The sequence below is a fragment of the Diprion similis genome, chromosome 2, assembly GCF_021155765.1.
Source record: "Diprion similis isolate iyDipSimi1 chromosome 2, iyDipSimi1.1, whole genome shotgun sequence".
Lineage (NCBI taxonomy): Eukaryota > Metazoa > Arthropoda > Insecta > Hymenoptera > Diprionidae > Diprion > Diprion similis.
In genome coordinates this window covers 10,074,494-10,098,053 of record NC_060106.1, presented here as the reverse complement: position 1 = coordinate 10,098,053, position 23,560 = coordinate 10,074,494, and the positions used below count along the sequence as shown (strand labels likewise).

The 23,560-nt window shown below is 36.0% G+C and overlaps 3 protein-coding genes across 4 annotated transcripts; 1 reads left to right on the top strand and 2 right to left on the bottom strand.

Moving 5' to 3' along the window:
- Positions 1-17: 17 nt before the first annotated feature.
- On the bottom strand, positions 18-4,110 carry LOC124416549 (dynein regulatory complex protein 1). Its single transcript, XM_046897725.1, has 11 exons — positions 3,927-4,110; positions 3,472-3,580; positions 2,972-3,322; positions 2,415-2,812; positions 2,021-2,237; positions 1,813-1,939; positions 1,469-1,683; positions 1,085-1,227; positions 858-1,021; positions 346-734; positions 18-270 (listed from the first exon to the last, which is right to left on the bottom strand). Exons 1-11 carry the CDS (start codon positions 4,052-4,054, stop codon positions 211-213), a joined length of 2,301 nt encoding a protein of 766 aa, XP_046753681.1. The 5' UTR covers positions 4,055-4,110; the 3' UTR covers positions 18-210.
- Positions 4,111-4,130: 20 nt separating this feature from the next.
- LOC124416556 (60S ribosomal protein L11) lies at positions 4,131-6,006 on the top strand. The gene is made up of 5 exons (XM_046897738.1): positions 4,131-4,260; positions 4,582-4,725; positions 5,282-5,431; positions 5,542-5,689; positions 5,814-6,006. Exons 1-5 carry the CDS (start codon positions 4,255-4,257, stop codon positions 5,939-5,941), a joined length of 576 nt encoding a protein of 191 aa, XP_046753694.1. The 5' UTR covers positions 4,131-4,254; the 3' UTR covers positions 5,942-6,006.
- Positions 6,007-7,111: 1,105 nt separating this feature from the next.
- LOC124416544 (zinc finger protein Xfin-like) lies at positions 7,112-23,313 on the bottom strand. Of its 2 annotated transcripts, none has more exons than XM_046897712.1 (10): positions 23,179-23,313; positions 17,461-17,598; positions 17,126-17,333; positions 16,648-17,041; positions 15,981-16,444; positions 15,485-15,807; positions 15,009-15,268; positions 14,672-14,942; positions 13,565-13,753; positions 7,112-13,235 (listed from the first exon to the last, which is right to left on the bottom strand). In XM_046897712.1, the coding sequence occupies exons 1-10, from the start codon at positions 23,311-23,313 to the stop codon at positions 9,117-9,119; spliced, it is 6,501 nt and encodes a 2,166-aa protein (XP_046753668.1). In that variant the 3' UTR covers positions 7,112-9,116. The 2 variants fall into 2 exon arrangements, with proteins under 2 accessions (XP_046753668.1, XP_046753669.1); XM_046897713.1 differs by having other exon boundaries at positions 13,697-13,753.
- Positions 23,314-23,560: the final 247 nt, after the last annotated feature.

Genomic DNA, 23,560 nt, shown 5'->3' with positions numbered 1-23,560 from the left:
GAATGTAGATAAATGTAACATTTTAATGTACCAAATTTTATGCGACCAATTAATTTCAATTTAGGCGGATAGAAAATTCATGATATTAGGTATGATTGTGGTATTCTATAAACATAACTTTCCAAGTTATTTAAGCTTAATTTAAGAAAATTTGTTACTCCAAAAGTAAATATATTTACTAGATATCTGACAATTAATTACCAAATTCATTTACTCAATACTGCTATTTGATCCCAGTTCAAGTGGTGGTAAGCTAAAACCATTTTCCGGCTGAAATAAGTTAGTAACAAAAATTGTAATAAATTTTATTGTACGTTTGTTTGCAATGTCACTTCATATTTCTACCTTGTGCATGTAAGTCTCCAGCAGTCTACGCAGTTCAGAATTTTGTCTACGTAGCGTGTTAGTTTCAGTATTCAGCTTATGGCGTTCTTTGAGTACTTCATGATACTTGTGTAATCCTATCAGGAGCCCATCCCAGAGTTTTTCCTTCTTCGTAGGAAAAATATCTCTGTAACGTCTCCAAAACTCTGTCACATCTTCGACTGACAAATTGCGTGACACAGTCAGATCTTGATGACTTAACTTTTGTTTAAACGTTAGAGGGACTTCACCACGTTTAGCATTATGAAATTTACTCAAAAATTCTCGTAATGCACGTAACACAAAATCAGATTGAGTCATAAGAGGATGACTCTTTTCACAAACCACAGCTCTCTTTTGAATAACATCAACTGCAAGATACAAATATTACAATACCGCAAACCACTGATTATAAGAATTTTTTTTTTTTTTTGTTTTATACACAACTAGAATATAGCGCTAGATAATTAGTGTAAATCATTTTTAGAACGAACCTTCATTTTCAGAGTCTGCGTTTGTAGGTACAATGCAATAACAACTCCGCTTGACATTCAAATCTCTGCTAACCGATGATTCAAATCTAGAGGACGTGTCTGTCTCTTGATGTGGTATATTAGTCATTTCTTCATCTTCCTCACACGTTTTGGCATAGTGATCACTATTAAATTTATATAGCTTCATTAGAATATAGTTACAGTAAACTACAGAAACGCATAATCACCTGTCACACAACTTCCTTGCTATCGATGTTTCACTAGATTCTTTGTCGATCAATGGAACAGTTGTACATGTAGCGCAGTACGTATAAGGTAAAAAGAAATTCATCATCATGTTTATGTCGGCCTCAGATTTGATTGATAATGCCTGAAATCAATCGTAATTATCATTAGCATTCTGAGGATGTTTCGTTGGTTATTTTTCAAAAGTACTGTAAATCTGTTTTGTCAAAAAAGTGTTATAACAAAACTCAGTTTAATATTATTCAGGTGAAAGTCCTTTTAAATTGTTACTATAGATTACATTACAAACATACTAGATTTAGAAGGGATCTAAAATGGTTTTGGATTGCAATAATTATTGTATTAAGTTATAGCAAAAAGCATACTTGAAACACACTATCAAGCCGAATGATATTTTTGTCATCAACTGTGTATGGAGTAAGTAGTTCTCGAAGCCGGTCTTCAATTAAAAATCCGGTATGATCTGATATCTGACTCAAAATTTTGTGTAATAGCCGTCTCTCTGCATTTATTTCAGGCAATGAAGTAGCAGCTATGTATGGATCAGAAATTGTCAGTCGTTCTTTCGCCTCTGCTTTTTCTGGAAAGTATCAACTCTTATTGATACTTGACTATCGATATTATTATGAAATCATATAGAAGTCTGTACTGCAGCATCCTAGAGTGCCTGCATAATAGATTTTGTAACTACGTTAGTATAAAAAAATACTTTGATTAATTTGACGGATAACTCCACAATACGAAGGCAAGTCTTCCTTAAGCAACAACGGTTTTTCAGGAGGTTCCCATTCTAATCCCAATGTATTTTCATAGATAATACGATCCACTGTCAGAATCTGTAAAAATAAACAGAACCGAAAACAGTCTCATTTAAAACTTAAACTACTAAAGACTTTCTATATATTGAAAAAACATACTTTGTTAGCGAGTTCACCAACAATATTTGCATTCATATCCCAAATTTGTAGATATTGTTTTTCATTAATTGCTGTAAAATGATTGGACTTCTGCTCCAATTCTAGAATACTTTTATGAGTCTTAATTACTTGTTCCGTAAGTCTTTGTATTTCAAGTGTACTGTTTTCCTCCAACTCTACATAAGTTTTCTTCAACCCATTAACTATGTCTTGCAGTCTAAAAATGTAGAAATACTACAGTTCAGCATAATCTTACGTAAATTACCATTATTTTAAATATTTTCACAATAATATTATAATACACAAAATTGAAGAGACCTAACAAAAATTGAAATATTCGAAAGCTTGTGGACATGATTTGGGATGTTTATACCCAAAGTAAACAAAGACTTACTTATTTATTCTTCGCTTTTGTTGATTCTTAATTATGGTATTTTCATCTTCTCTGCGTTTTAGTACAGAGTAACTATAATCTAACTTTTCAATGTTCATTAGACACATGGATTTCATTTGTTGAAGTTCTTGTTGTAACTTTTGGTACTCAGTTTCAAACCAAATTTTCTGAGCTCTATACTCTTCCTGATGTTCAATTATAACTTTTTTCATCTCGACATCATAGTCACGCATTATTTGTTTCCTAGTTTCAACCCCATTTATTTCATCCTGATTACGTTGTTTGTATAATTGTTCCCATTTCTTTGAGTTAGTAGCTAACAGCAGCTTACGTTCTGATTCAATAGCTTTATCAATAAGGACCAGCTCACGTCGATAAGCCTTCGATATTGTATTAATCTACCAACAAAAAAAGAACACAAACATGTCTGAATTTTATTTTTGTATAAGAAGCTTTTTCTTTAAAAGGCATTGTGATATAAGATTCAACTAGGTTTCATGTTCGTTATCGTCATTCAAGAATAAAATTTCACTATAAGTTCTGAATGACGGACTAACTTGATTATCGATTCGCTCCATTAATAGATTAATATCATCATTTTGCTTTTGCTGATCTGTGGTAAACTTTAAATTGGTCTCTTCTAACTCTTGTTTCAGCTTAGCAATCAATCGCTCTTTTTCCGCAAGAATTTCAAGGCATTTGACATTTTGCGTGTTCATTTCGCAGTGAATGTCAAGAGGATCCTTTGAGGCTAAAATGCTTGTCCATTTTTCATTTATAATATAATATTTCTCCATACTTTGCTTCGCCTCTTCTTCCAGCTGGCATAATAATGTTTTTCGGATCTGACTTTCTTCATTTCTCCTATGCACTTCTCTAGCATCATTTGCGATTTTTACATTCAATATCTGAAAAAAAATGGGTCTATGTAATCCTCTACGAATAGTCATTATTATATGCAACAATTTAATTGCTCATATATTGATGATTCATTCATCATATATATTTGAGGAACCATTTTGTATTAAGATAACATTTCATCATTAAGAAAACTTACAGCCTCTTCACCTTCTAATATTAATTTCTCTAGCAGATCAGCACTGGCGTCGATTTGCTTCTCAGACGATGATTTATCAACAACAACTTCCTCTTCCTCCCCATCTTGCCTGAAATAAATTTATTATTATTTGGTAATACAATCATAGAGAACTGCTGAAGGGAGAAAAATCTGAACAATTTTTTAGCAGCTAAACAATTTATAGTGTAAATGCTTGTATCTTACAATGTTATTTGATTTGTTGATGTTAATCAAGGGTTTTAAAATATTTGAGAACACAATCTTCTAAGATTATGCCGAAAAAATAATAGGAACAGCAAGTAACAGTGCAACATAATTATTGTGGACACTCGTTGTTAAAACGTGATTGTTATATGTATAACAATATATAATAATAAATCAATACGTCAAATGAATTGGTTGCTACGGAAAGTTGAAAGCACTATTACACAGACCTCTTGAGAGCCTCTAATCTTCGCTGAATGCGAAGTCTTCGTGCTAATTTTCGCTCGTTAGGGTCAGCGGAGGTAACCAAAGGTTCTTCCGGGTCGTCGTAGTCTTCTAGGGGATTCTTTTCAGCCATCGATACAAGATTTGACACGATATTGAAAAACGTTAATATCAAGTTTGACGTTTGAATAAAGCAAATGATAGTCAGTGTTGTTTAGATCTGAACGCCGGAACCGGAAGTGAAAGTGATCGCAGTCAGCAATTGCCGTCGAGACACGAGGCTGCCAGAAGAGGTCCCCTAGTCGCTGTTCCTTAACCTTTTTTCTCTCCATCATGGCGGTGAGTGCACGTCAGGCGTTAAAATACGTTATAGAATCCAATAACATCTTCACGATCAGTTGCTGTAATGAAATAATACTATCGCTAATCGGAAATCGACACTTCGTTGCCAATAATTCAGTTAATATTCTCGTGAATATAGCGGTGATAAATAAGATTTTCACATACCGAGTAGAGCGGTCGGTGTTCCAATCACTCGTTTTCCACGTTTGTTTTTAACTCTCATACAGAGCATCGTGATTATAATAACCTCTTCGTCCACATATATCTACAAGCCTGTTGGCTAGTAAGGGCTTGCTGACATGTTTAACATACTTTCAGGACGTCAAAAAAGTAGCGGAGAAAAAGACCAGAAAGGAACCAAAGGATGCGTCCAAAAATGTTATGCGCGAAGTACGAATTCGCAAACTCTGCCTTAACATTTGCGTGGGAGAATCCGGTGACAGACTGACGCGTGCTGCCAAGGTAAATCCATGATATTACAAATGCAATACTCATTTTAACATAACAACGCACATTATCTGGTATCGTAAATGTCTCTAGTATAAGTGATGTTTACCAGCTCTTTGAGCATGTGCGATATAAAATACTTCTCATTTGCAACTCATGCCCACTTGTTGTACTGGGGATGTTACTTGAGAGGAGTTACATTGCAAGTTTTCATAACATGGTGTCTATTGGCAACATTACACAGGTCACTTCAAACACATTAGCATGGTAACTGGTGACAGTTGACGTATACGAGTCACGTACAAATCCATTGAAGATGTCCTGCGTCTGTATAGAGATCCGTTTCATCACTAGCAATGTTGTTCCTACTTTATGCGTGTTATGATTAACCTCAGTCCAAAATCGACATGCAGATATTTTGAAATGTTTGGAATTAGCTGTACGGATTCATGCTGGTAGCAATGGCCGTAGTGTTTTTGTAATCAAGTAATTGTTCTTCAGTATAATTAGATCCATCAACTAGAACATAATTTGATAATATTAACGCGATTCTTTTATGTAATTTAAACAGGTGTTGGAGCAGCTTACTGGACAACAGCCTGTCTTTTCTAAGGCCCGTTACACTGTGCGTTCGTTCGGTATTCGTCGTAATGAAAAGATTGCTGTTCACTGTACCGTAAGAGGAGCAAAAGCTGAGGAGATACTCGAACGTGGTCTAAAGGTAACATAAAGACAAAAATTGCTTGAATTGTTCCATTCCGAATGGCAAGAAGTTTGGTCGATTCTAAAAATTGCTCAAATTGAGAAAATAATTTATTATCATCATTCTAGGTGCGTGAATATGAGTTACGCAAAGAAAACTTCTCTGGTACTGGAAACTTCGGTTTTGGTATCCAAGAACACATAGACTTGGGCATCAAGTATGATCCCAGCATCGGTATCTACGGTCTTGATTTCTACGTTGTACTTGGACGTCCTGGTAAGCTGATTTTCATATTATATTACGAGATCTCAGCTAAACAAAGTGCTTTAATTATGCTTCACTTTATTAATCTAGAGATGGTTATGTCTGATGATTAACATTTTTTTTTTTACTGTCACAGGTTTCAATGTAGCACACAGAAGAAGGAAGACTGGCAAAGTTGGCTTCCAACATAGACTCACCAAGGAGGATGCTATGAAGTGGTTCCAACAGAAATATGACGGTATCATTCTGGCTGGTAAAAAGTAACTTACTTTTTCTGTATTTTGCTTTTGAACTACTCTAATAAAAAAAAAAACAAAAAAAAAGTGAAACCTGGATTATCTCATTTTTTACCTTACTTCTAGCCTGATAATAAAATACCCCCAGCTCATCTTTATTCTTCATTTGGTCATAAGAAAAGGATTTTAAATAGACAGACGTAGATACAATTATTTTAACAATACATCGAAAGTCTGAAAGTACCCTTGAAAATACGTCATATGTACGGGGATTTATCCATCAAATTGAACTGGCATTAAATTTCGACCTAGGTCTAATAATGAGAGCCTTACTCAACTCATTCCACGGGGGTGCCCCGGTCGATTGTGACGTTCACGTATTTATATACAAATATTGAAGTCCAGGTATCTGAAACGCAAAAAAGGCTCAACAGCCCGATTTTACACACAATTCTGAACACATTAATTTCCACACTTTCATTTGATGTAGAAATAAAACAAATGGCGTGGATTCTACGAAATCGCAATAGTAACTTGGTAGAATTCATGCCATTTATTTATTTTTACATCAAATGAAAAAGAACTGAAGTGTTGCTGTTCAGAATTGTGCATAGAATGGAGATGTTAAGCACTTTATCGCATTTGAGATACGTGGACATTGAGATTTGGATCTGTGTGTCAACGTCGAAGTCGACTAGGGCACCACCTTAAGCAGAGCATAGGGATTTTCAATCCTTTTTTTGAGAAATTCAACTAATTCGGAACTTTACATTTATCGATGACCATATTATTTAAGTATCATTTGTATTTAAAGATTACTGTTTCAAACTACTGATATTCAGTGATTATGCAGTTCAAAATGTTATGAATGTCCAGGAAATTTTATACAATGATTTCAAGTCCCGTGTCGTTGGACACCGTGACTGATCTGAAAGATCAGGGAAGAAACGAAGTGAATTATTATACGTAATTGTCGATTAACTATGATAGAGCGCAACTGTGATATAATCAAAGAAAAACCAATACTTATAACTGAACTTCAACCACATTCAGCAATATTATTCTAATTGATTCAGTTTAATTTCACAATTTTGTTTTTATTTGATTAAGATTTGACTTGCAACTGCGTCATTTAAGAGATTCAGATTTTGCATCCACTAGGTAATCAAGAGTTGAATCGAACGCAATATTATGCAAATTAACTTTAGGCATTTATTTCAAAAGGTTTTCATCTTATATAACTGTTATATTAGCAAATTCTAGTGATATAATTTTACCTGTTGAAATGATCAATTAATCCAATTTTAATTAACTAATAATTAAACCAACTTCATTCATATGCTTTGTATTATTGTTGAACTTAAGTAAATGGTTTGTTAATTTTTTTATACAAGTGATCGACTTATCACAATATACATTTCCTTATATATGAAATTTTAAGTCTAAACGAAACAAAGTGTCATTATAAAATAGAAAATATAGTATGACTGTTTTTCATTTTATCACAACTTAAAATTTAATTTTATAGTTACTTGCCTAAATGACAGCAATATGCTACAATATTTACAGAGAAAATATCCAGAAAACATTTTCTAGACCACTTTATATTTTCACATTGTGACCCGTTTTTTGCAGTATTCAAGGTGTGTGTAGCATGTTTAAAATATTTTAAGAAAAGTTGAGAATCAGCACAAACAAAATTAAGATTTGTAGAATTCTTATAAGCAAAGTAGAAAATCGGCAGGTAAACACAACCATTCAATTTTTGTCATTCGTAGTCAACTAATTATGTAATTTGAATACGTAGATAAACTGTCATACTATTCAATAATTATTTTGGAATGAATACAATAAATAATATTGATGTTTCAGGCGGAATAGATAATCTATGACTAGTTTAGTAGACTCACTAGTAGAGAATATGTTGCGATTCTACTTCATTATGAATCACTGGATCTACTGACAGACTCAAACAACGGAAAAGTCATAAAGTAATAAATCTATAGATTACGTTTGCGGGCGTAAAACAATTTGCTGATGGAATACGTTTCACTCACCCGGATCCTGGAATATCTTGAATTCATATAGAATATGTAACACGTGTACAATTTCATACGACCTAATGACAATACCAGTATTTTGTGAATATTCCAGATTATCCAATCTGCCTGTAACACTGATATGTCAAATATAATATATGTATATGTGTGTGTATATGTGTGTGTATATGTATATATGGCAAATAAATACGGACGTATTTGATGACGTATCGTCCTATTATCAGAATTACTGATTAATCAAGAAATTGATACGTAGCAACGAAAGTTCACCGAAAATTACCAAAATTATTCGAATTACCTCATAACACGATATTATACAAATAACAATTTAGTTCGGAACTATGAATGTTACAATAATAATAATAACAGTAATTACTTACAAACCCGCTATTCCTGAAAGGGTATATCCTCCACGAGCAACTAATAGCTTGTGTGGGGTACAGGAGGGAATGGTCAGTAACCATTATTATACGTATAACCATTTAACAAGTTTGTGCTCTTCACGCAAATTTACAATTTTACCAGATTTATTGAAACTTAAAAAGTTATTTCACTTGTATCATATAACATTTCCATCTTGATATGGCCTTAACTCGACATTGCGGATATTGTACATTAATCTGTAGCATTTCGGATATTCATAGCACAAAAAGCATGACCGTGCCTGTGCCACTAAATATTTAAGCCCTGAGTTTTGAATCGTTTATTTCCACAATTATATGTAACTATATATATATAGGGTTGAGATGAAAATAAAAGGATTGCTCAATTGTACTTTACCACTTGTGCTCAAGTTTGGTACCCAAAAAATGTCGACTTATTTTTATTGTTAATTTTGAGGCATTGGTACACTAAAATGTACCCTAAAATAAGAACGTATAATATGTAGATACTTGTTTTGAATAATGAGTCTATGTTGGCCCGTAAGACAACTGGCTTTATTTCAATGAAATATTTTTGGTAATACTTTATGCTTGTATAAAACTCAGTGTGGTTTAATGCCCACAGAATCTTTCGTATCATGAATAATTCCTGGCAAACAGTTTCACCTAAGCCAGAAAATCGTGGTTTGTTAAAAAATAACTTTGTTTTGGATTAGTATAATAGTTGATTAATTTCTTAAATTTATTTGTACAAAGTAAGTTACGTCCTTGACACTTTTCTTTTGGCACTGATGATAGATATCGGACCGTCTTCTACTGCTTCTGTATTATCTTCAGTTTCCATACAATTCTCTTCGCATTCAATATTCTTCTCTTCTTCCGAGACCTTGGAACTATCGTCAGACTGTTGCGTTTCATCCTCCTCGTTTAAAGATACATCATAGTTATCTATTTCATACTCGTTATCTTCTTGTAAAATGTATTCTGTCACTTCGGGATTCGAATCTTCATTGGGAAAATCAGAAACATTACGCTGTATTAGAATCTGATTACCATCAGCATCATTTGCAACCATAAGTACAGTTCCATCTAAATCGGGTATTTGCACAGTGTTTGCATTATCTACTACTTCCATATCAGCACTTTCCTCGTTTGAATTTTCATCACATACATCCTCTGTAATGTCAACTGCACTTGGCATTGCCAAATTATCTTCCTGGTGCTCATTACTATGTTCTACTGTTTCTTCATTATGGTCTTCACTATCTGATCTGTCTTCTACATCATTCAAGGTAGCCTCTTCATTTCCAGAATCCTCCTCATTTTCAGAAACTTCATCCTCAACCTCTGCACCTTCATCTTCAGCTTGGAGTTCCGCACTTTCTTGATCATTATCAGAGTTTAATTCCAAAATTTCTGCCAAATTATTCGTAGATATATTCGTATTTTCCATTGTACTGGCATCATCTTCATCTTCTATCGAATTAGGAGCTGGCCATGACGATTCACGTTTTTCTATTTCATCTCTAATTTGGTCCAGTTCACCCACCATTGTGGGGCTTTCAGAACTTGCAGCTGTTACTACTATTGGACTCAACTTATGCTGCACTGTATCCGACTGATTTGTTTCCTCATCTTCCATATCAGTCTTTACAGGTAATGGTACCATTGGACTTAAAATAGGCGGACCCTCATCGTCTAAATAATCTCCAGGCTCTTCTTTTAAAAGTGCTTGATTCTGTAGTTCGCAAGGTCTTTCTTCAAATTCTCTTTCATCAACATTGTGTGATTGCAATCTCTCTTCGACTTTTTGAGAATTGTAATCTCCCTCTTCATTCTCTGTTTTGTTTTTTGGATTTTTAATTACATCAACAATTTTTTCTTGTTCCTGAAGTTTATTTTCGTCACAATCTTCAGTATCCATGACGTTTGTGTCATCACTATCACTCAGAAGACTCACATTATTCGGTTCTTTGTCATTTAAATCATTATCACTATGCTCAGATACATCATCAGCCGAATGCTCAGAATCCTCGTCTTCGCTGTGTGAATCACTACTGAGATCTTCCGTGACTCTACTCTGTGTGCCAGATTCATCATCTATTTCATTTACCTCCTCGCCATCATCTTCGTCTTCTTCGTTGTCAATGTCGTCTTCTACCTCGTCGCTTGTATTTCCGGTGCTAGCATCACTGTCTGAAACATCAGTGTTACTGTCCTCGTGATTTTCTGCTACATGATCTTCTGCCTCAGACTCAAAATCTAACTCTTCTGTTTCTTCCATTAATGAATTATCTTCATCTATCAGACTGCCCTTATCTTCATTATCATTTTCATTTTGTACACTTACATCTATGTCATTACTATGATCATCAAATTCAATTTGTCTTCCTGTACAATTTTCCAAATGCTCAGTCAATTTTTCTCTGTCCTCGAATCCTTGTTGGCAATTCTGACACCACTCGATACCATGATAATTGATATGAATACTCATGTGCAACCACAATTTACTTCTTGCATTGTGATATCTCCCACATATTTTACATGTGAAGTTGTTTCCTTCACCAGTCAGAATCGCTGCATGTGTTGCTGTCAAGTGATTTGCTAATTCCTCGTAAGTCTGACAAAGTTTTAAGCAAACGCCACAGGTAACGGCTGCTTCTGCTCTGTGAAAACGAATCAGATGCTGCCATAAATGTTTCTTCGCTGGCCACTGTTTTCCACAAACTTCACATGCGCACTCCGTATTTGTTGATTCATCGTAAACTTTTCTAGAATCCTTACGTGGGTACTTACTATTTGAATTTCCTTTTACCGAAGATATGGGCATTAGGTCAGGAATAGGTTTTTGAGCTGAAAGTTGCATGTTTATGTCCTCAAATAAATTGAAGTCTGGTATATTCAAATTTGATTCGTTCAGAATAGGGTCAGGTTCTTCTTTTTTTATTTGATTGTTATTTTTCAAATGCGCTTCAAGAATTGAGGTTGGAAAACTATTATTACTATCTTTGTTTACACTATTACGTTTTGTGCAAACATTGATATGGTTCCAAAACAAAGTTTTTGTACAGAACTGTTTCCCGCAATTCTTGCATTCAAAGTTTTCTCTCTCCCTCATTTTTCTTTTAGCACCTACACAATCAGTTTTCGTTTTTTTTGAATTCCTAAGAGGATTCATGTTATGGACATTTTGACAATGTTGGGTCAGTGTTTCATCATTTAAAAATATCTCGTGACATAGATCGCAATCAAACGTGTCACTTAAAGGTCTCTTTCTTTTCAACTCGCTAGAATCTTCATCGCATGCATCTTCTTCAAAGTCTAAATCTTCCGGTTCTTCTTTAACAAGTAAGTTTGCTGGTTCATAGTCTTCTGGTTTTCCACTCAACGCCTCTAATCGATAATTGAAGCCAGATAACTGGTCTTTTGGAACATTGTGAACATTGGCGTAATGGTTTCTCAGTGCCTCATCTTTGGTAAAGACAGCAAGACATTGTTTACAAGTCCGGAATACTTTTCCATGACACTTTTTCGTATGATCGAAAGCCTTCCACTTAGAAGCATACTGTTTGCCACATACTTTGCAAGTATTTGGCTTTGATAAAATATGATTATGAACGTCCTCTACATGTCTCTTTAATTCCTTGGGATCCTTCATCGGAATCAAACAAACTCCACAAGAAACACCGATTTCGTTTCTATGTAGGGATAAAATGTGCATTTTTAATTTGAGCTTATTTTCCACGGTGTCACCACAAAAATCACAGACATTTGGTGTATTGTGATATTTGTGATCCTTTTTATGAGATTCCAGATCTTCCCTGGTTCTGAATAATTTCTTGCAGTTGGTATGATCGCAAGTCAAGTCAGGATGGTTCATATGATGAACTCTGTTGTGAGTCATAATACCTAACTTTGATGTTACTTCTTCATTGCAGAGGTGACACGTGTATGTACTATGATGGTTTTCTATGTGCTTTTGCAAACTGGCACGATCCTTGAATATCCTTTCACAAGCTCTGCATCGAGTTAGTAGCGCCCCAGGATCTTTTCGGTAGTTCTGACAGCCTTTCATATGACGACGTAACAGATACCGTTTATGAAACCCTTTGTTACATTTTTCGCAATGATGAGGAGTTTCGTCATCTGGATTTGGTGATTTGACACTCATCGATTCCCGTGTTTCTTTTTTAGTCTCGGGTTCATACCTGTGAATCTTTGCAATATGGGCAGCTAAATGTTCCTTGGATGCACTTGTCTTCGAACAGTACCTGCATGTTACATCCTCATGTCCTTTATGCACGCGATTAACATGTTTCCATAAGTGAGATGTCCGTCCGTAATATTTGTTACATAAATCACACGGGAACAAGCCGTGAATATTTCGTCTGTGAGAACATAATTCTTTTAAATCTGCAAATTTCAAATTAGAACACATTTCACAGCTCAAATTTGGATCAGGAATGATGTAATCAATCCTGGTGGCGTCGGTAATTGACTCAAGAACATTGCTATTTATATAACTATCTACATCCAGCCCATGAATTTTTCTGTGTCTGGACATTTTCGACTTGTTCGAATATGGTCTGCCACAAATATCGCAACTAAAATCTCCGTTTGTCAGAGGCCAATGCTTAGCTTTTACATGGGCACTTAGTTGAATCACGTCAGGGAAAACCTTCAGACAAACACCACAAATTAAAGGCACGGTATCCGAATGAACGCCCATCACATGTTTCCAATAATCGACTCGGCTACCCCAAAGTTTTCCGCATATTTCACAAGTGTTCGGAGAAGCGCCTTGAGCAGAATGATGTTGCACATGTTCATTGCGCAATGATCTAGTAGCGAAAATTTTGCCACAGGTGTCCCGTTCACACTAAACGCAAGAGAAAACGTTTGAATTAGTACCATGATTTCGTTTCTGCTATAAAAAATAATATTTCCATCACATTTTTAAAGTAAACTAAACCGAATATAATAAATTTATTTCTCAAACAAATTTTCACGAGCCTACTGTGTTAAAAAATAGAAACCTGCCTGTAATTATGTTATCAAAATTGTCTACACTTTTGTTTTCAATAAATCTTATCTGCAAATCCAACATCCATATTCAAGATAATATGAAATAAAAAACAAAACGTGAACTTATTTGAAAATGAATACTATGCCATAAGAGAAGAAACACATGATAAACTAAAAACTTACTCTAATAGCAGGCTCATTGCTGTGAATACTACTGACATGAAGCCAGCGTTCCCATTTGCTTGGGTGAGAACTACCACATAATTCACATACGAAAAATAAATGATACTGTGCTCGATTTCCATTACCACTCACAGAACCAGTCCCGCTTCCATTGCCAGCATTTTCTCCAATTGGTGCCAGTGGTTCAGACTGAAAGAAGAAGTGAAAAGTTTAATCGTTTCCAATTTCACTGATGTAAACGTATATCGGAATCAGTATCCCAACTGATAAATATGAACCGAATAATTCACAAAAATAAAAAACGATATTGTAAAATTATGCTATCGTGAATGGTATGATTCTTAAAAAGTGATGTTTCTGAAAAACTACTTGACAAGTTCATAAAACGATAACGAACTGGTATTGGTCATACCACTCAATAGAATCAATGCTCTTTACAAAGTACAGTTATTTTATTTGATCACATTGATATCACAAGTTTTAGTAGTGCTTTATCGATCTTAGCAAAGTGCAAATTTGATGACAAAGCTTGTGCCCAACTAGTTCCGATAATTTTTATGACTATGGTAGATTCACGTATACAGGCTGACCCAGGACTACCTTCCCAAAGGCTACAACTGTGTTCTCATGAAAATCTGCGACAGAAACGTTTTTTACTTTTGATAAAATATTTTTTATTTGCGAATTACAGCCGTTTGAAATTGGCCAATGCCGTATCATCTGATAGCTTAGGACAGCGGCAGAGTACATAACGGTCAAACAACAATCCATCAACCCTGTTTTCGTTCTGTTCTTTACCACAAGATGCTACTAGATTAGCTAATTTCAAACAGCTGTAATTCTCAGAAGACAATCTTCCTATGAGAAATGTTTTAGTCGCAAATTTTCATTCACGCGGAATACATTGGTAGCCTATGGGAGGATAGTCCTGGGTCACCTTGTATAACTTACAATTCCCAAGAAATTAATGTATTACCCTTGAAATAACTTGATTGATAATCTTGACTTTATAATAGATGCTGAATAAACTTTGTTCGTCAATCAGCATTGCAAAAGTCGAAAAATAACTTTGTTCATATTTCATAGTTTCATACCATACAATTTTACCTTGTGAGCATTTCTTTGATGGCGTATAAGATGATCTTCACTAGGAAATGACTTGTAACAAATATAGCAATCCATTCTTTCACCTTCGTCACCATCAAACTCTACTGTCTGATCATTTGCTTCGTTACTGTTGAAATTTTCATTATAGTAATTACTATTGAGCTGAACAAAACTGGCTGGGTCATAGCTAGGGTCAACGCTGTGTATTGAGACATGTGTTATCAATTTTTTTCTTGAATCATGTTGCCTGCCGCAAATTGTACAACTGTACCTGAAAGAAGCAATGCACATATTCAGTTAGATAGTACTTTAAAGTTAAATAAAAAAAGAATCATACCTTCGTTGTTCAGAAACTTGTAACTTAGATCCTCCATGGTACATATTGACGTGATTGAGCAGCTGAGTATTATCAGAGCAAATTTTTAAACACACGCCACATGCAAATGCTGCATATTCTTTGTGAGTTGCTCGAATATGCAACCACAGTGAAGCACGATCATTGAAATCACGAGTACAGATTTCACAGACGAAAACAGTTTCAATTTCAATCATGTTCTCTGGACTACTTTCATGTTCAGATTCATTTTCAGGGTTACCCTGTAATAATTCGATAAATAAATCATAGGAATATAATTGTAAACACTATTATCTACCAAGTATCAAAAAGGATTGAACAACGACAAAGAATGTAAAAAGTTGTAAAAGTTCATGCGAAGTATTAAATAAACATCGACAAAATGTGAATTTCATCGACTTCTAAAGCTACATTTAGCTGCAATTAAGTAAATGAACTTCAATACATCTATAATATACCTGAGGGGACAATGAGGAATCTGAAATATCCCTACTGCGCTCATTGGTTACTGTTTCTTTTGGTTTGTTGGACATCTGTAAAGCAGCAGATCTTTTCAGGCATTTATCACTATCAATTATTGGACTGGGATCAACGCCGTGAGATGCCACAATGTGCCTACTTAGTGATGACTTCAATGAAAAATCTTTTTCACACAAAATACAAATAAAGGGTTTGTCAGCATCGTGAGTGAGTTCATGTTCTTTAAGACTATCCACAGATGTAAAGCTCTGAGGACATGTCTCACAATACCACCTCTTCTGTCCGTCTGTTTCACTGCTATCTGTTAGGTAATATAATTTTGCTGTTAACTTTTTACTATTATATCATATATGACAAGTTGAAAATGTGATTAATATTAAAACAGAAGACAATACATTAAAGGGTACGAGAATTGGGATAAGAAATGAAAAGAAATTGAAACGAACTAATATGTTACGTTTTTGACAAATTTACCTGTTCTACATATTTTCTTCGGTTTTTGGTTTGTTCTTGGTTCGTCAAAATCTCGTTTGAAATTCTCCTTTTTTGTCAAGGCTTGTTTAAGAATTGTTAACTGGGGATTTTTTGCCAGTTTTGCTTTTGCATCCCTATAATCTTTGCCTTCGTCGTCAGAATCTAAACTTGACAAGTCAGATGTGTCGATAACAGTCTTGGTCATTTTTTGCATAGAAATCTTGTTGGAAGTTTCTTTCTTTCGTTCACCAGCGCATATTCGACTGTGCTTGTTTAGATCTGTCACATTTGTGTACATTTTTGGACATGATTTGCACTGAAATTTATTATCTTGTTGAACATAGGGTAACGGCAACTCAGGAGGTGGAGGTAAGCCTGCGTGCCGCGACTTTATATGTTCTTCCAAATTTGTTCTTGTCGAGTAAATCCGTGAACAGTACCTGCAAGTCACTGCTGGATGTCCTCTAGGGTAAATAAAATGACATGATTATAATAACGATTTGAAATGATCCAAAGATTACAAAGTAATGACTGAGAAATGAATGTTAATTTACAGTTGAGGAAAATTCTCCTCTAATCCACAAAAATATTTCAGATAATGAGCAAATTGTATGAATACAAAACTATTTCTACGCCAGTGTTCACATGGATCAGGCAATTAGCTCACCTGTGGGTAGTAGATACATGACCCCACCTATGTTTCGCAGTGGAGTATGATTTGTTGCATAAATCGCATTGATATGGCCTTTTGTATGATGTATGATCGTCAGTGATGACCTTTTCTCCAACTATATCACCTGCTCCAACATGGATTCTAGCATGCAGTGACAAGTGTCCTTTCGAACTAAACGCTTTGTTGCATAAAGAACAGACATAAACTTCGTGTTGTTCTGAGGTATGTTGAAATATACCAGATTCATTATTAGTCCCTGGAACATTGAGCGAGTCACCTTCGTCCACATCATCAGTGACCATGGACGTCAGTTCTAAAAAGTCACTTGGGTTTGTTTCCATATCCATTTCATACTCTTCTGATTTTTGGTCATCGTGATCATCAGCACCTATTTCAGTACAACGCAATTAGCCATATACTCAATGAGAGCAATGCAGCCAGAATCGTTTAGTTGATAATTAAATTTACTCACCATCATCACTGGCACCGTGATCAAGGATCTCTTCAATTTCATGATCTGCTTCTCCATCCGAATTCAATCTTGGCGGAGTTCCTAAAGCACCGTTGGGGTTTACTATGGGTGCTTCTGGAATGAGTATTGGCATGTTTTCTTTTTCCTTGAGGAGTTCTGAACGCAGCTGAGTAAACTGATGGCCGTGGTTTTGTGTTCCATCCCCGATCTTAGTTGCGCAGTATAAAAAGCATTGTTGGATTGATTATTACATCTCTTTGTCAATTTATTACCTACTACACCGTGATTTATACATAAGTTTCTAATTTAAATCAAAAGAAAAAGAAGAAACTTACATCACCGTGGTGGGGTGGCAGGCACCTCTCAAGAAGGGCCACTGCGTTGACGCATGCTGTTCTGAAGTCGTAAAAATTTTCCAAATTATACATGCACCGATAGCAAACACATTTCGGTAGCCTGTCATTTTCTGCAATCTGAAAAATTAAATAAAAAATAATTAATCAACGACTTTACCCTACACAATTTTGCATTTTTTACCTGTGCATACAAGGAAGATCAAACATATTATGCAAAAGTTTTTCGTTTGAATTTTTCATCTATATATTAAAAAAAAGTCAGTACAAGCAGATGGGCAGGTTGGAAATTAATAAGAAACAACTGGATTGATAGTAGTAAAAACTCCCTGAGCCCAAATTCATTCATTAAAGGATAGAAGAGAAAGTTTTACTTTACTATTTACTATGTAGGTCAAGGTATTGCACTCTCGGATGAATTGATCAAGTAACAAGCAGAAGAATTGAATAAAGCACATATTAAGGAGACATTGAATTACTACGCACATGGGTTCATTATCCTTGGTTCAGTGCATTTTTAAAACAACTCTTACATGCATTCAACTGTGTCAAGAACAACCAGTGGTGCATCCAAATAACTTTACCCATTATCCAATTTCATGACGTTAAGAAATTATATACAAATAAAAATTCAGAATTGGACATTTTAGATTACAAATATTAAATATTAGACAATAATAGAACTATTGACAAAAAAGTATAGAACGTTCATAATTGACGGTCTTGTTTATTAATGTAAAGAAAAAAAAAAAAAAAATTATTGGACATGGATAATAGTATGAACATCATACTGCAAATTTGTTCAAAATATGCTATAATCAGAAATAACGTAGATTGGTCGGAAATATATGTATATATTCCCGAAATCCGAATACACGAATTACCTTGAGTCAGCGACCCGCACGTGACTTCTTTTACTTTCTCCCGATGTCTAGACTGGCATGATCACTTTACTTTTGCTCTCAGTGCGAATAGTTTGAAAAATTTCAATCATAACTTGAACTAGCTTATACTGAGTTAACGAAGATAAATGAAAACTGTGAGTATCGATATATAACGGGACTTTTAACTTTGGCTCTCGATTAAGCTACCTGGAAATCAAATTTAAAACGCATTCCATATGCAAAGCAGGGACACCGATATCTCAATTATGATATTTTATGACTATTGTCCTAGCTATCCATCACCGCATTTCGGTGTGTACGGAAGTGAGATTTCGCAATACGTTATTGAAGGAACTTAGAAAAATTACTGTAACTTAGCACAGACGTGTAACTCGTGTGTAATCGACTCTCGTGTAATCGCTGAAATTCACATCGTCCACCGGCCTCTTTTATTCGGTCGTAGAAAGATTACTATTAATATTAAATGTTCTAGTAACGTTGGAAATACGATTAAACGATTAATCTGCATCAGGCGCGGAGTATAATCGGAACAATCGTATAATTATTAAAAAAAAAAACGTAAAATTATTGTGACGCTGAAACTAGATAGGCTTGAAGTTAATAATTTTATTTTTATGATGCGTATTTAGGAAAGATTGTTACTTCACAGATTCGGCATTGTATGAAATTGAGTAAACCACACTAAATAAAACACATTCATATTTTGAAAAGCCAAATCATTGAAAGTCATTCTAAGATTAAATAATACCTAATGAAGTTTTCCCCGATGTTTCGTTACAGTAACATTACTAACTTCAGCTTCGTGAAACTATCAGGTAATATGCAGCAGGTAAAACGTCTAAAAGGCTTTCAGGGAATGAGCAAATGATATAAAACTATTAAATATATTCGAAGGAGTTCCCTGAATAATCTTGCTAAGTTTCATTGTTTCGGGGTGGGGGGTTGAAGTTCCGAAAACGCCTAATCTCGAATTATTTGATGGCGAAACTTGAAATAAAGAGATCAAACTTTTACGAAACAACAAAGTTCTAAATGGTTGGCAACCCGACGGCTCAAAGTTTCGTAATGCAATATTCTGAAAATTCAAGTTAAGATAGAGCAAAGTTCCGAAAAATGAAGTTTCGATAGATCAGAAGTTTTGATAATTCAGATTTTTAAATTTCCTCATTTTCGCACTTTCGGAACTTTGACTTTTCGAAGTTATGCCCTTTCGGCATTTTGTCCGTTCGGAATTTTGCGCTTCCATAACTGTGAGCGTTGGGTTTCGGAAACCCGGTATTCGAAACCTTGATGTTTGGTCAGAGTTTGATTCCTTTACTTTAAGTTTAGTCACCAAGTAATTTTCAATTTGGCGCTTTCGGAACTTTTCAAATTCGGAATTTCAAGCCCGGCCCATCGTTTGGTCACTCCCTGTAACCCTTCCGCGTGTGTTACCCGCTGATTAATTACCTGCTAGTGTCAACGTCATAAAATTATTCATTTACTCTATCAAAGATGCAGTGTGGTCATTCGCACACACACTTTTAAAACGTGTATCACTATACGCATATGAGATCTATGTAAATAACATCAAATGCGATGTAATTATCTTACATACAGATAACGCAACGATCGATGTGAAGTTAACTGCAACCGTGATCCGTAAATATATATTCGTACTATATTCACTGTGGCAAATATAATGTAAAGTATTATGGAAAGATTTACATTGATTTGAACAACTTTAAAATTAAAACTTCCAAAAGTCAAAGGACTCGTCGCGTTTGTGAGTGATTCAAGAAGCGAGGGAAATAAATGAATCTTAAAAGAGGAAATGTTTTACTGTAAAATACGTATCTCACTATATCCGCCGTACAATATATTGCAATAAATCTTATATTCATGTCAGTATAAAACAAAGTACGTTAGGTTTGCGACTACATAATTCCGCAGAAATCTGTCCCTATTTTCATAAGGGCGAACAAGTCCTTAGTCTTTAAAGGCAGGTACTTAAGGTCAGGCCAGGTTTTATTTTAACCTAACGGTACTGTCAATGGGGAAGTCCAGCGGGTCATACACGACCTGAAAGTGTCTTCGGGGTAGGTATGCAATAATGCCCGCCTGACGGTTGCAACAGTCGAACGTGAGTATTTAATGCGTTATTATGTGTGTTACATGATATACTCGTTACTTATTGAAATAGGTATGTAGAGAAAACAATGCACCAGTAATGGACATACATGTATAAACACATAGTATGTATGCCGGAAGAGTCGAATGCACACATAGCCGTGCAGTAAGATTACGCAGCCGTCTTGAGCAGCAGACAAGACGACAAGCTCGGTACGTCCGAAGCCAGTTGTGCAGCTGCGCGAGCTGACGTTCTTGCATGGCTGCTCGAAGCAGGTGAATTGCACAGAAGGCTTCGGATTTCGGAATGGATCTCGATACGTTCTCACGGCGACGGAATATGCGAAATAAAATTGGGTCGAGATGAACCTATTTTTCCCCCTTTCCTGTCCCTCAATGATTTTCTCGACATTTTCGCACTAGACTGGCAATCAATATTTTCTAGCTGTAGATACTCGTCAATAGCTATACGGCAATGCACGAAAAATGTATTTGAAAATATCTCAATATTGTACGGTCTCAATTTGACTAATTTCTTGAACAATTTGTCTCGACTCTTCTCGAAGTGTGAAAAATTTGCAAACGTTATTTACGATTCCACACCGTAATGAAAATTTCATGAATCTAAATGAGAATATTCGATTTTTTTTCTTGCATATAACGCTTCGTCGAGATACGTTCAGTTGTACCGGCAGAGAGGAAGCATGCTGTTTGAAAATTATCGCTGCGCAGAATCTACCGATAAGATCGTAACATTTGAGTCGGAGTTGAGTTTGTCAAATGAGTCGAGGTGAGTTTGAGTAAATAATTACAGGCTTCTTGTTGCCTGTAAAACCTTTTGTCGCGTGTCCGTTTGTATTCCGGAAAATTCGAAGCCGTGTGTTGAAAAGATGTACATGTTATTCATCTGCGAGCGTCAATTTTCAACGATTGCGTCAAAGAACCTGCGATAACAGGCGTCGAATATTCCTAGGAATAAAACAAAATAACGCGAAGAAAGCAGCGAAATTCGCGATGTGTACAAGTAACAAAGCGAAATGCAGCGGATCACTTGGGCGAAACCTGCCGAGAGCATTTATCGCTTAGGAGGATGCGTCAGGGCTCAGGAGGCCGGAGGGAGGCTAAACGCAGAGCCGAGCTCTCGAACCGACCCGACCCGACCCACCCGGGGACCCGGGGTTCGCTGTCGTCGCGCTAGGAGACGGCCAACTTCTGCGGAGGAGAGGGCAGGCAGAGACCAGGGAAAGAGAAAAAGAGGGGAACCGAAGCACCGGGACACGGCGCGTCTTCCACGTAGCCAACAACCGCACCCGACCCGACATACCTACTGCTCTGAGAACCGAGCAGCCGTGGACGCGAGATAATAAAAAATATACTACGAGTATCCTCGACTTACGTAGCATGCCACTAATGATGTTATTATACAAAGACCTTCAAGTTCGATTCCTTCAATGCTCTTATAATTTTGATACAAGATACGTGTGTATTCATGGAGTAACTTGCTGCAAACTCGAAACGTTAATGCAGCGTGTATTATAATATGGATCGAAAGATTGGAGTAAATTTTTTTTTTTTTCAGAGTAAAAACAATTACCAGTAAGATTGAGATTTAATTAGTGAGCAAATAAATATTGTTTTATTATTCTCTTTTTAGATCGTATATCGAACACATTATTTCAATCGCATTAATTTTTATGATTTATGTAGTATCTAATGTATGGACTGACGAACGTGTTTGATGAATGCATGGGAGATAGCGTGCGCAAGGGTATAAGGGTGTAATCGAATGTAAACACGCGTTTGAGCCTACCGTAAATTCGTGTAACGTACTTGATTGGAAGTTACAGTTGAACCACATTGCTGACCACAACTTGAGTAGATTAATAGAGTCGGTTATTGGAGTTAGAAAGAATTCCATATTGAAGATGATTATATTATCAGAATAACCATGTGTGAAAGTAACGAAGAATAAATCAACACGTGGAAGTTGAACGAAGCGATTAAATTAACCTTGAAAATTATTGGCTGACGATGAATAGCTGTCAGATTCATAAAAGCAAAATAATAATGGAAAAAAAAATGTGTAAAATTAATGTATACCCTGTTTGGTATTAGTACTTATTGTTCGACTATTGTAAATATAAACAAAATACATGCTGTGGGTACTACGTGCAAGCTTGTGCGATCACAGAAAAAATCGACAATCATTTTAGCATTATAATTATTGATAACATTTTTTGTTTTCAATTTTAATAAACGATAAATCGTTACTATACGTTGCAAAGATTGCCATTGCTTCAAATGAATCATTAGACATCCGTAGACAACGAATGATCGAGCATAAGTTTGGCTGAAGACTTTGTCGTATACGCGACCAACACGGTTAAACTACTGTCGTCCCGATGACGACGGGATCTTACACGTCGAGCTCCAATGCGCAAAATGTCGCCCGATCCCTAGCTTCGTAGACGTCGCGTTGAAGCTGCGAAAAAGAAAGAATCTCTGGGCGTCGACGAGGAAGTCGTTACGTTACGATACCGCTTGTCGCGAACCGGAGGAGATGCGAACGTGGTTGAATAGTCAAGAACGAGGATAAATAGACGCGTATAACATACAACGATGCCGTAGCGACGACCCTGGCATGGCCTCGATGGCGTAGGTGTTAACGAACATGTCTGGGACTTACCTTGAAGGGAAGGCAGGTCTGAATTTTGTCGACAAGCTGCCGACTCCGTCCCTCTTTACCAAAAATGTCCATTTTTATAGCATCGTAGGAAGCGCAAAGCCTGCAGAGCTCGGTGTAGCGTTCCTTGGACTCCATTTTCCGAATTTTCTCACTGATTTTTCACAAAGCACCACCCAGGGAACCCGCGCACTCGGCGCCGCTCGCACAACTGCCGCGCGACACTCTTCCTCGCCGAGCCTCGCCGCCCACTTCACGTCACATTTTCACTGTTTCACCTCATACAACTAGGTGTCGAGGAACTGCCCACTGCTCTACGAAATATCCCATCCTCGCACATGTCCCTTATCTTCCTCTATCACTCAACAGTTAATGTTTTCACGGA

Bases quoted from the DNA above. Each gene is read 5' to 3' on its own strand.
- LOC124416549 (XM_046897725.1), bottom strand. From the start codon at position 4,054: ATGGCTGAAAAGAATCCCCTAGAAGACTACGACGACCCGGAAGAACCT. The intron at 3,581-3,926 runs GTCTGTGTAATA...AATTTATTTCAG, and splicing joins AGATTAGAGGCTCTCAAGAG to GCAAGATGGGGAGGAAGAGG. The intron at 2,238-2,414 runs GTAAGTCTTTGT...CTACATTTTTAG, and splicing joins CAAAAGCGAAGAATAAATAA to ACTGCAAGACATAGTTAATG.
- LOC124416556 (XM_046897738.1), top strand. The intron at 5,432-5,541 runs GTAACATAAAGA...TCATCATTCTAG, and splicing joins TACTCGAACGTGGTCTAAAG to GTGCGTGAATATGAGTTACG. The intron at 5,690-5,813 runs GTAAGCTGATTT...TTACTGTCACAG, and splicing joins CGTTGTACTTGGACGTCCTG to GTTTCAATGTAGCACACAGA.
- LOC124416544 (XM_046897712.1), bottom strand. From the start codon at position 23,313: ATGGAGTCCAAGGAACGCTACACCGAGCTCTGCAGGCTTTGCGCTTCC. The intron at 16,445-16,647 runs GTGAGCTAATTG...TATTTACCCTAG, and splicing joins CATGTATCTACTACCCACAG to AGGACATCCAGCAGTGACTT. The intron at 13,236-13,564 runs GTAAGTTTTTAG...TCTTGCGTTTAG, and splicing joins GCAATGAGCCTGCTATTAGA to TGTGAACGGGACACCTGTGG.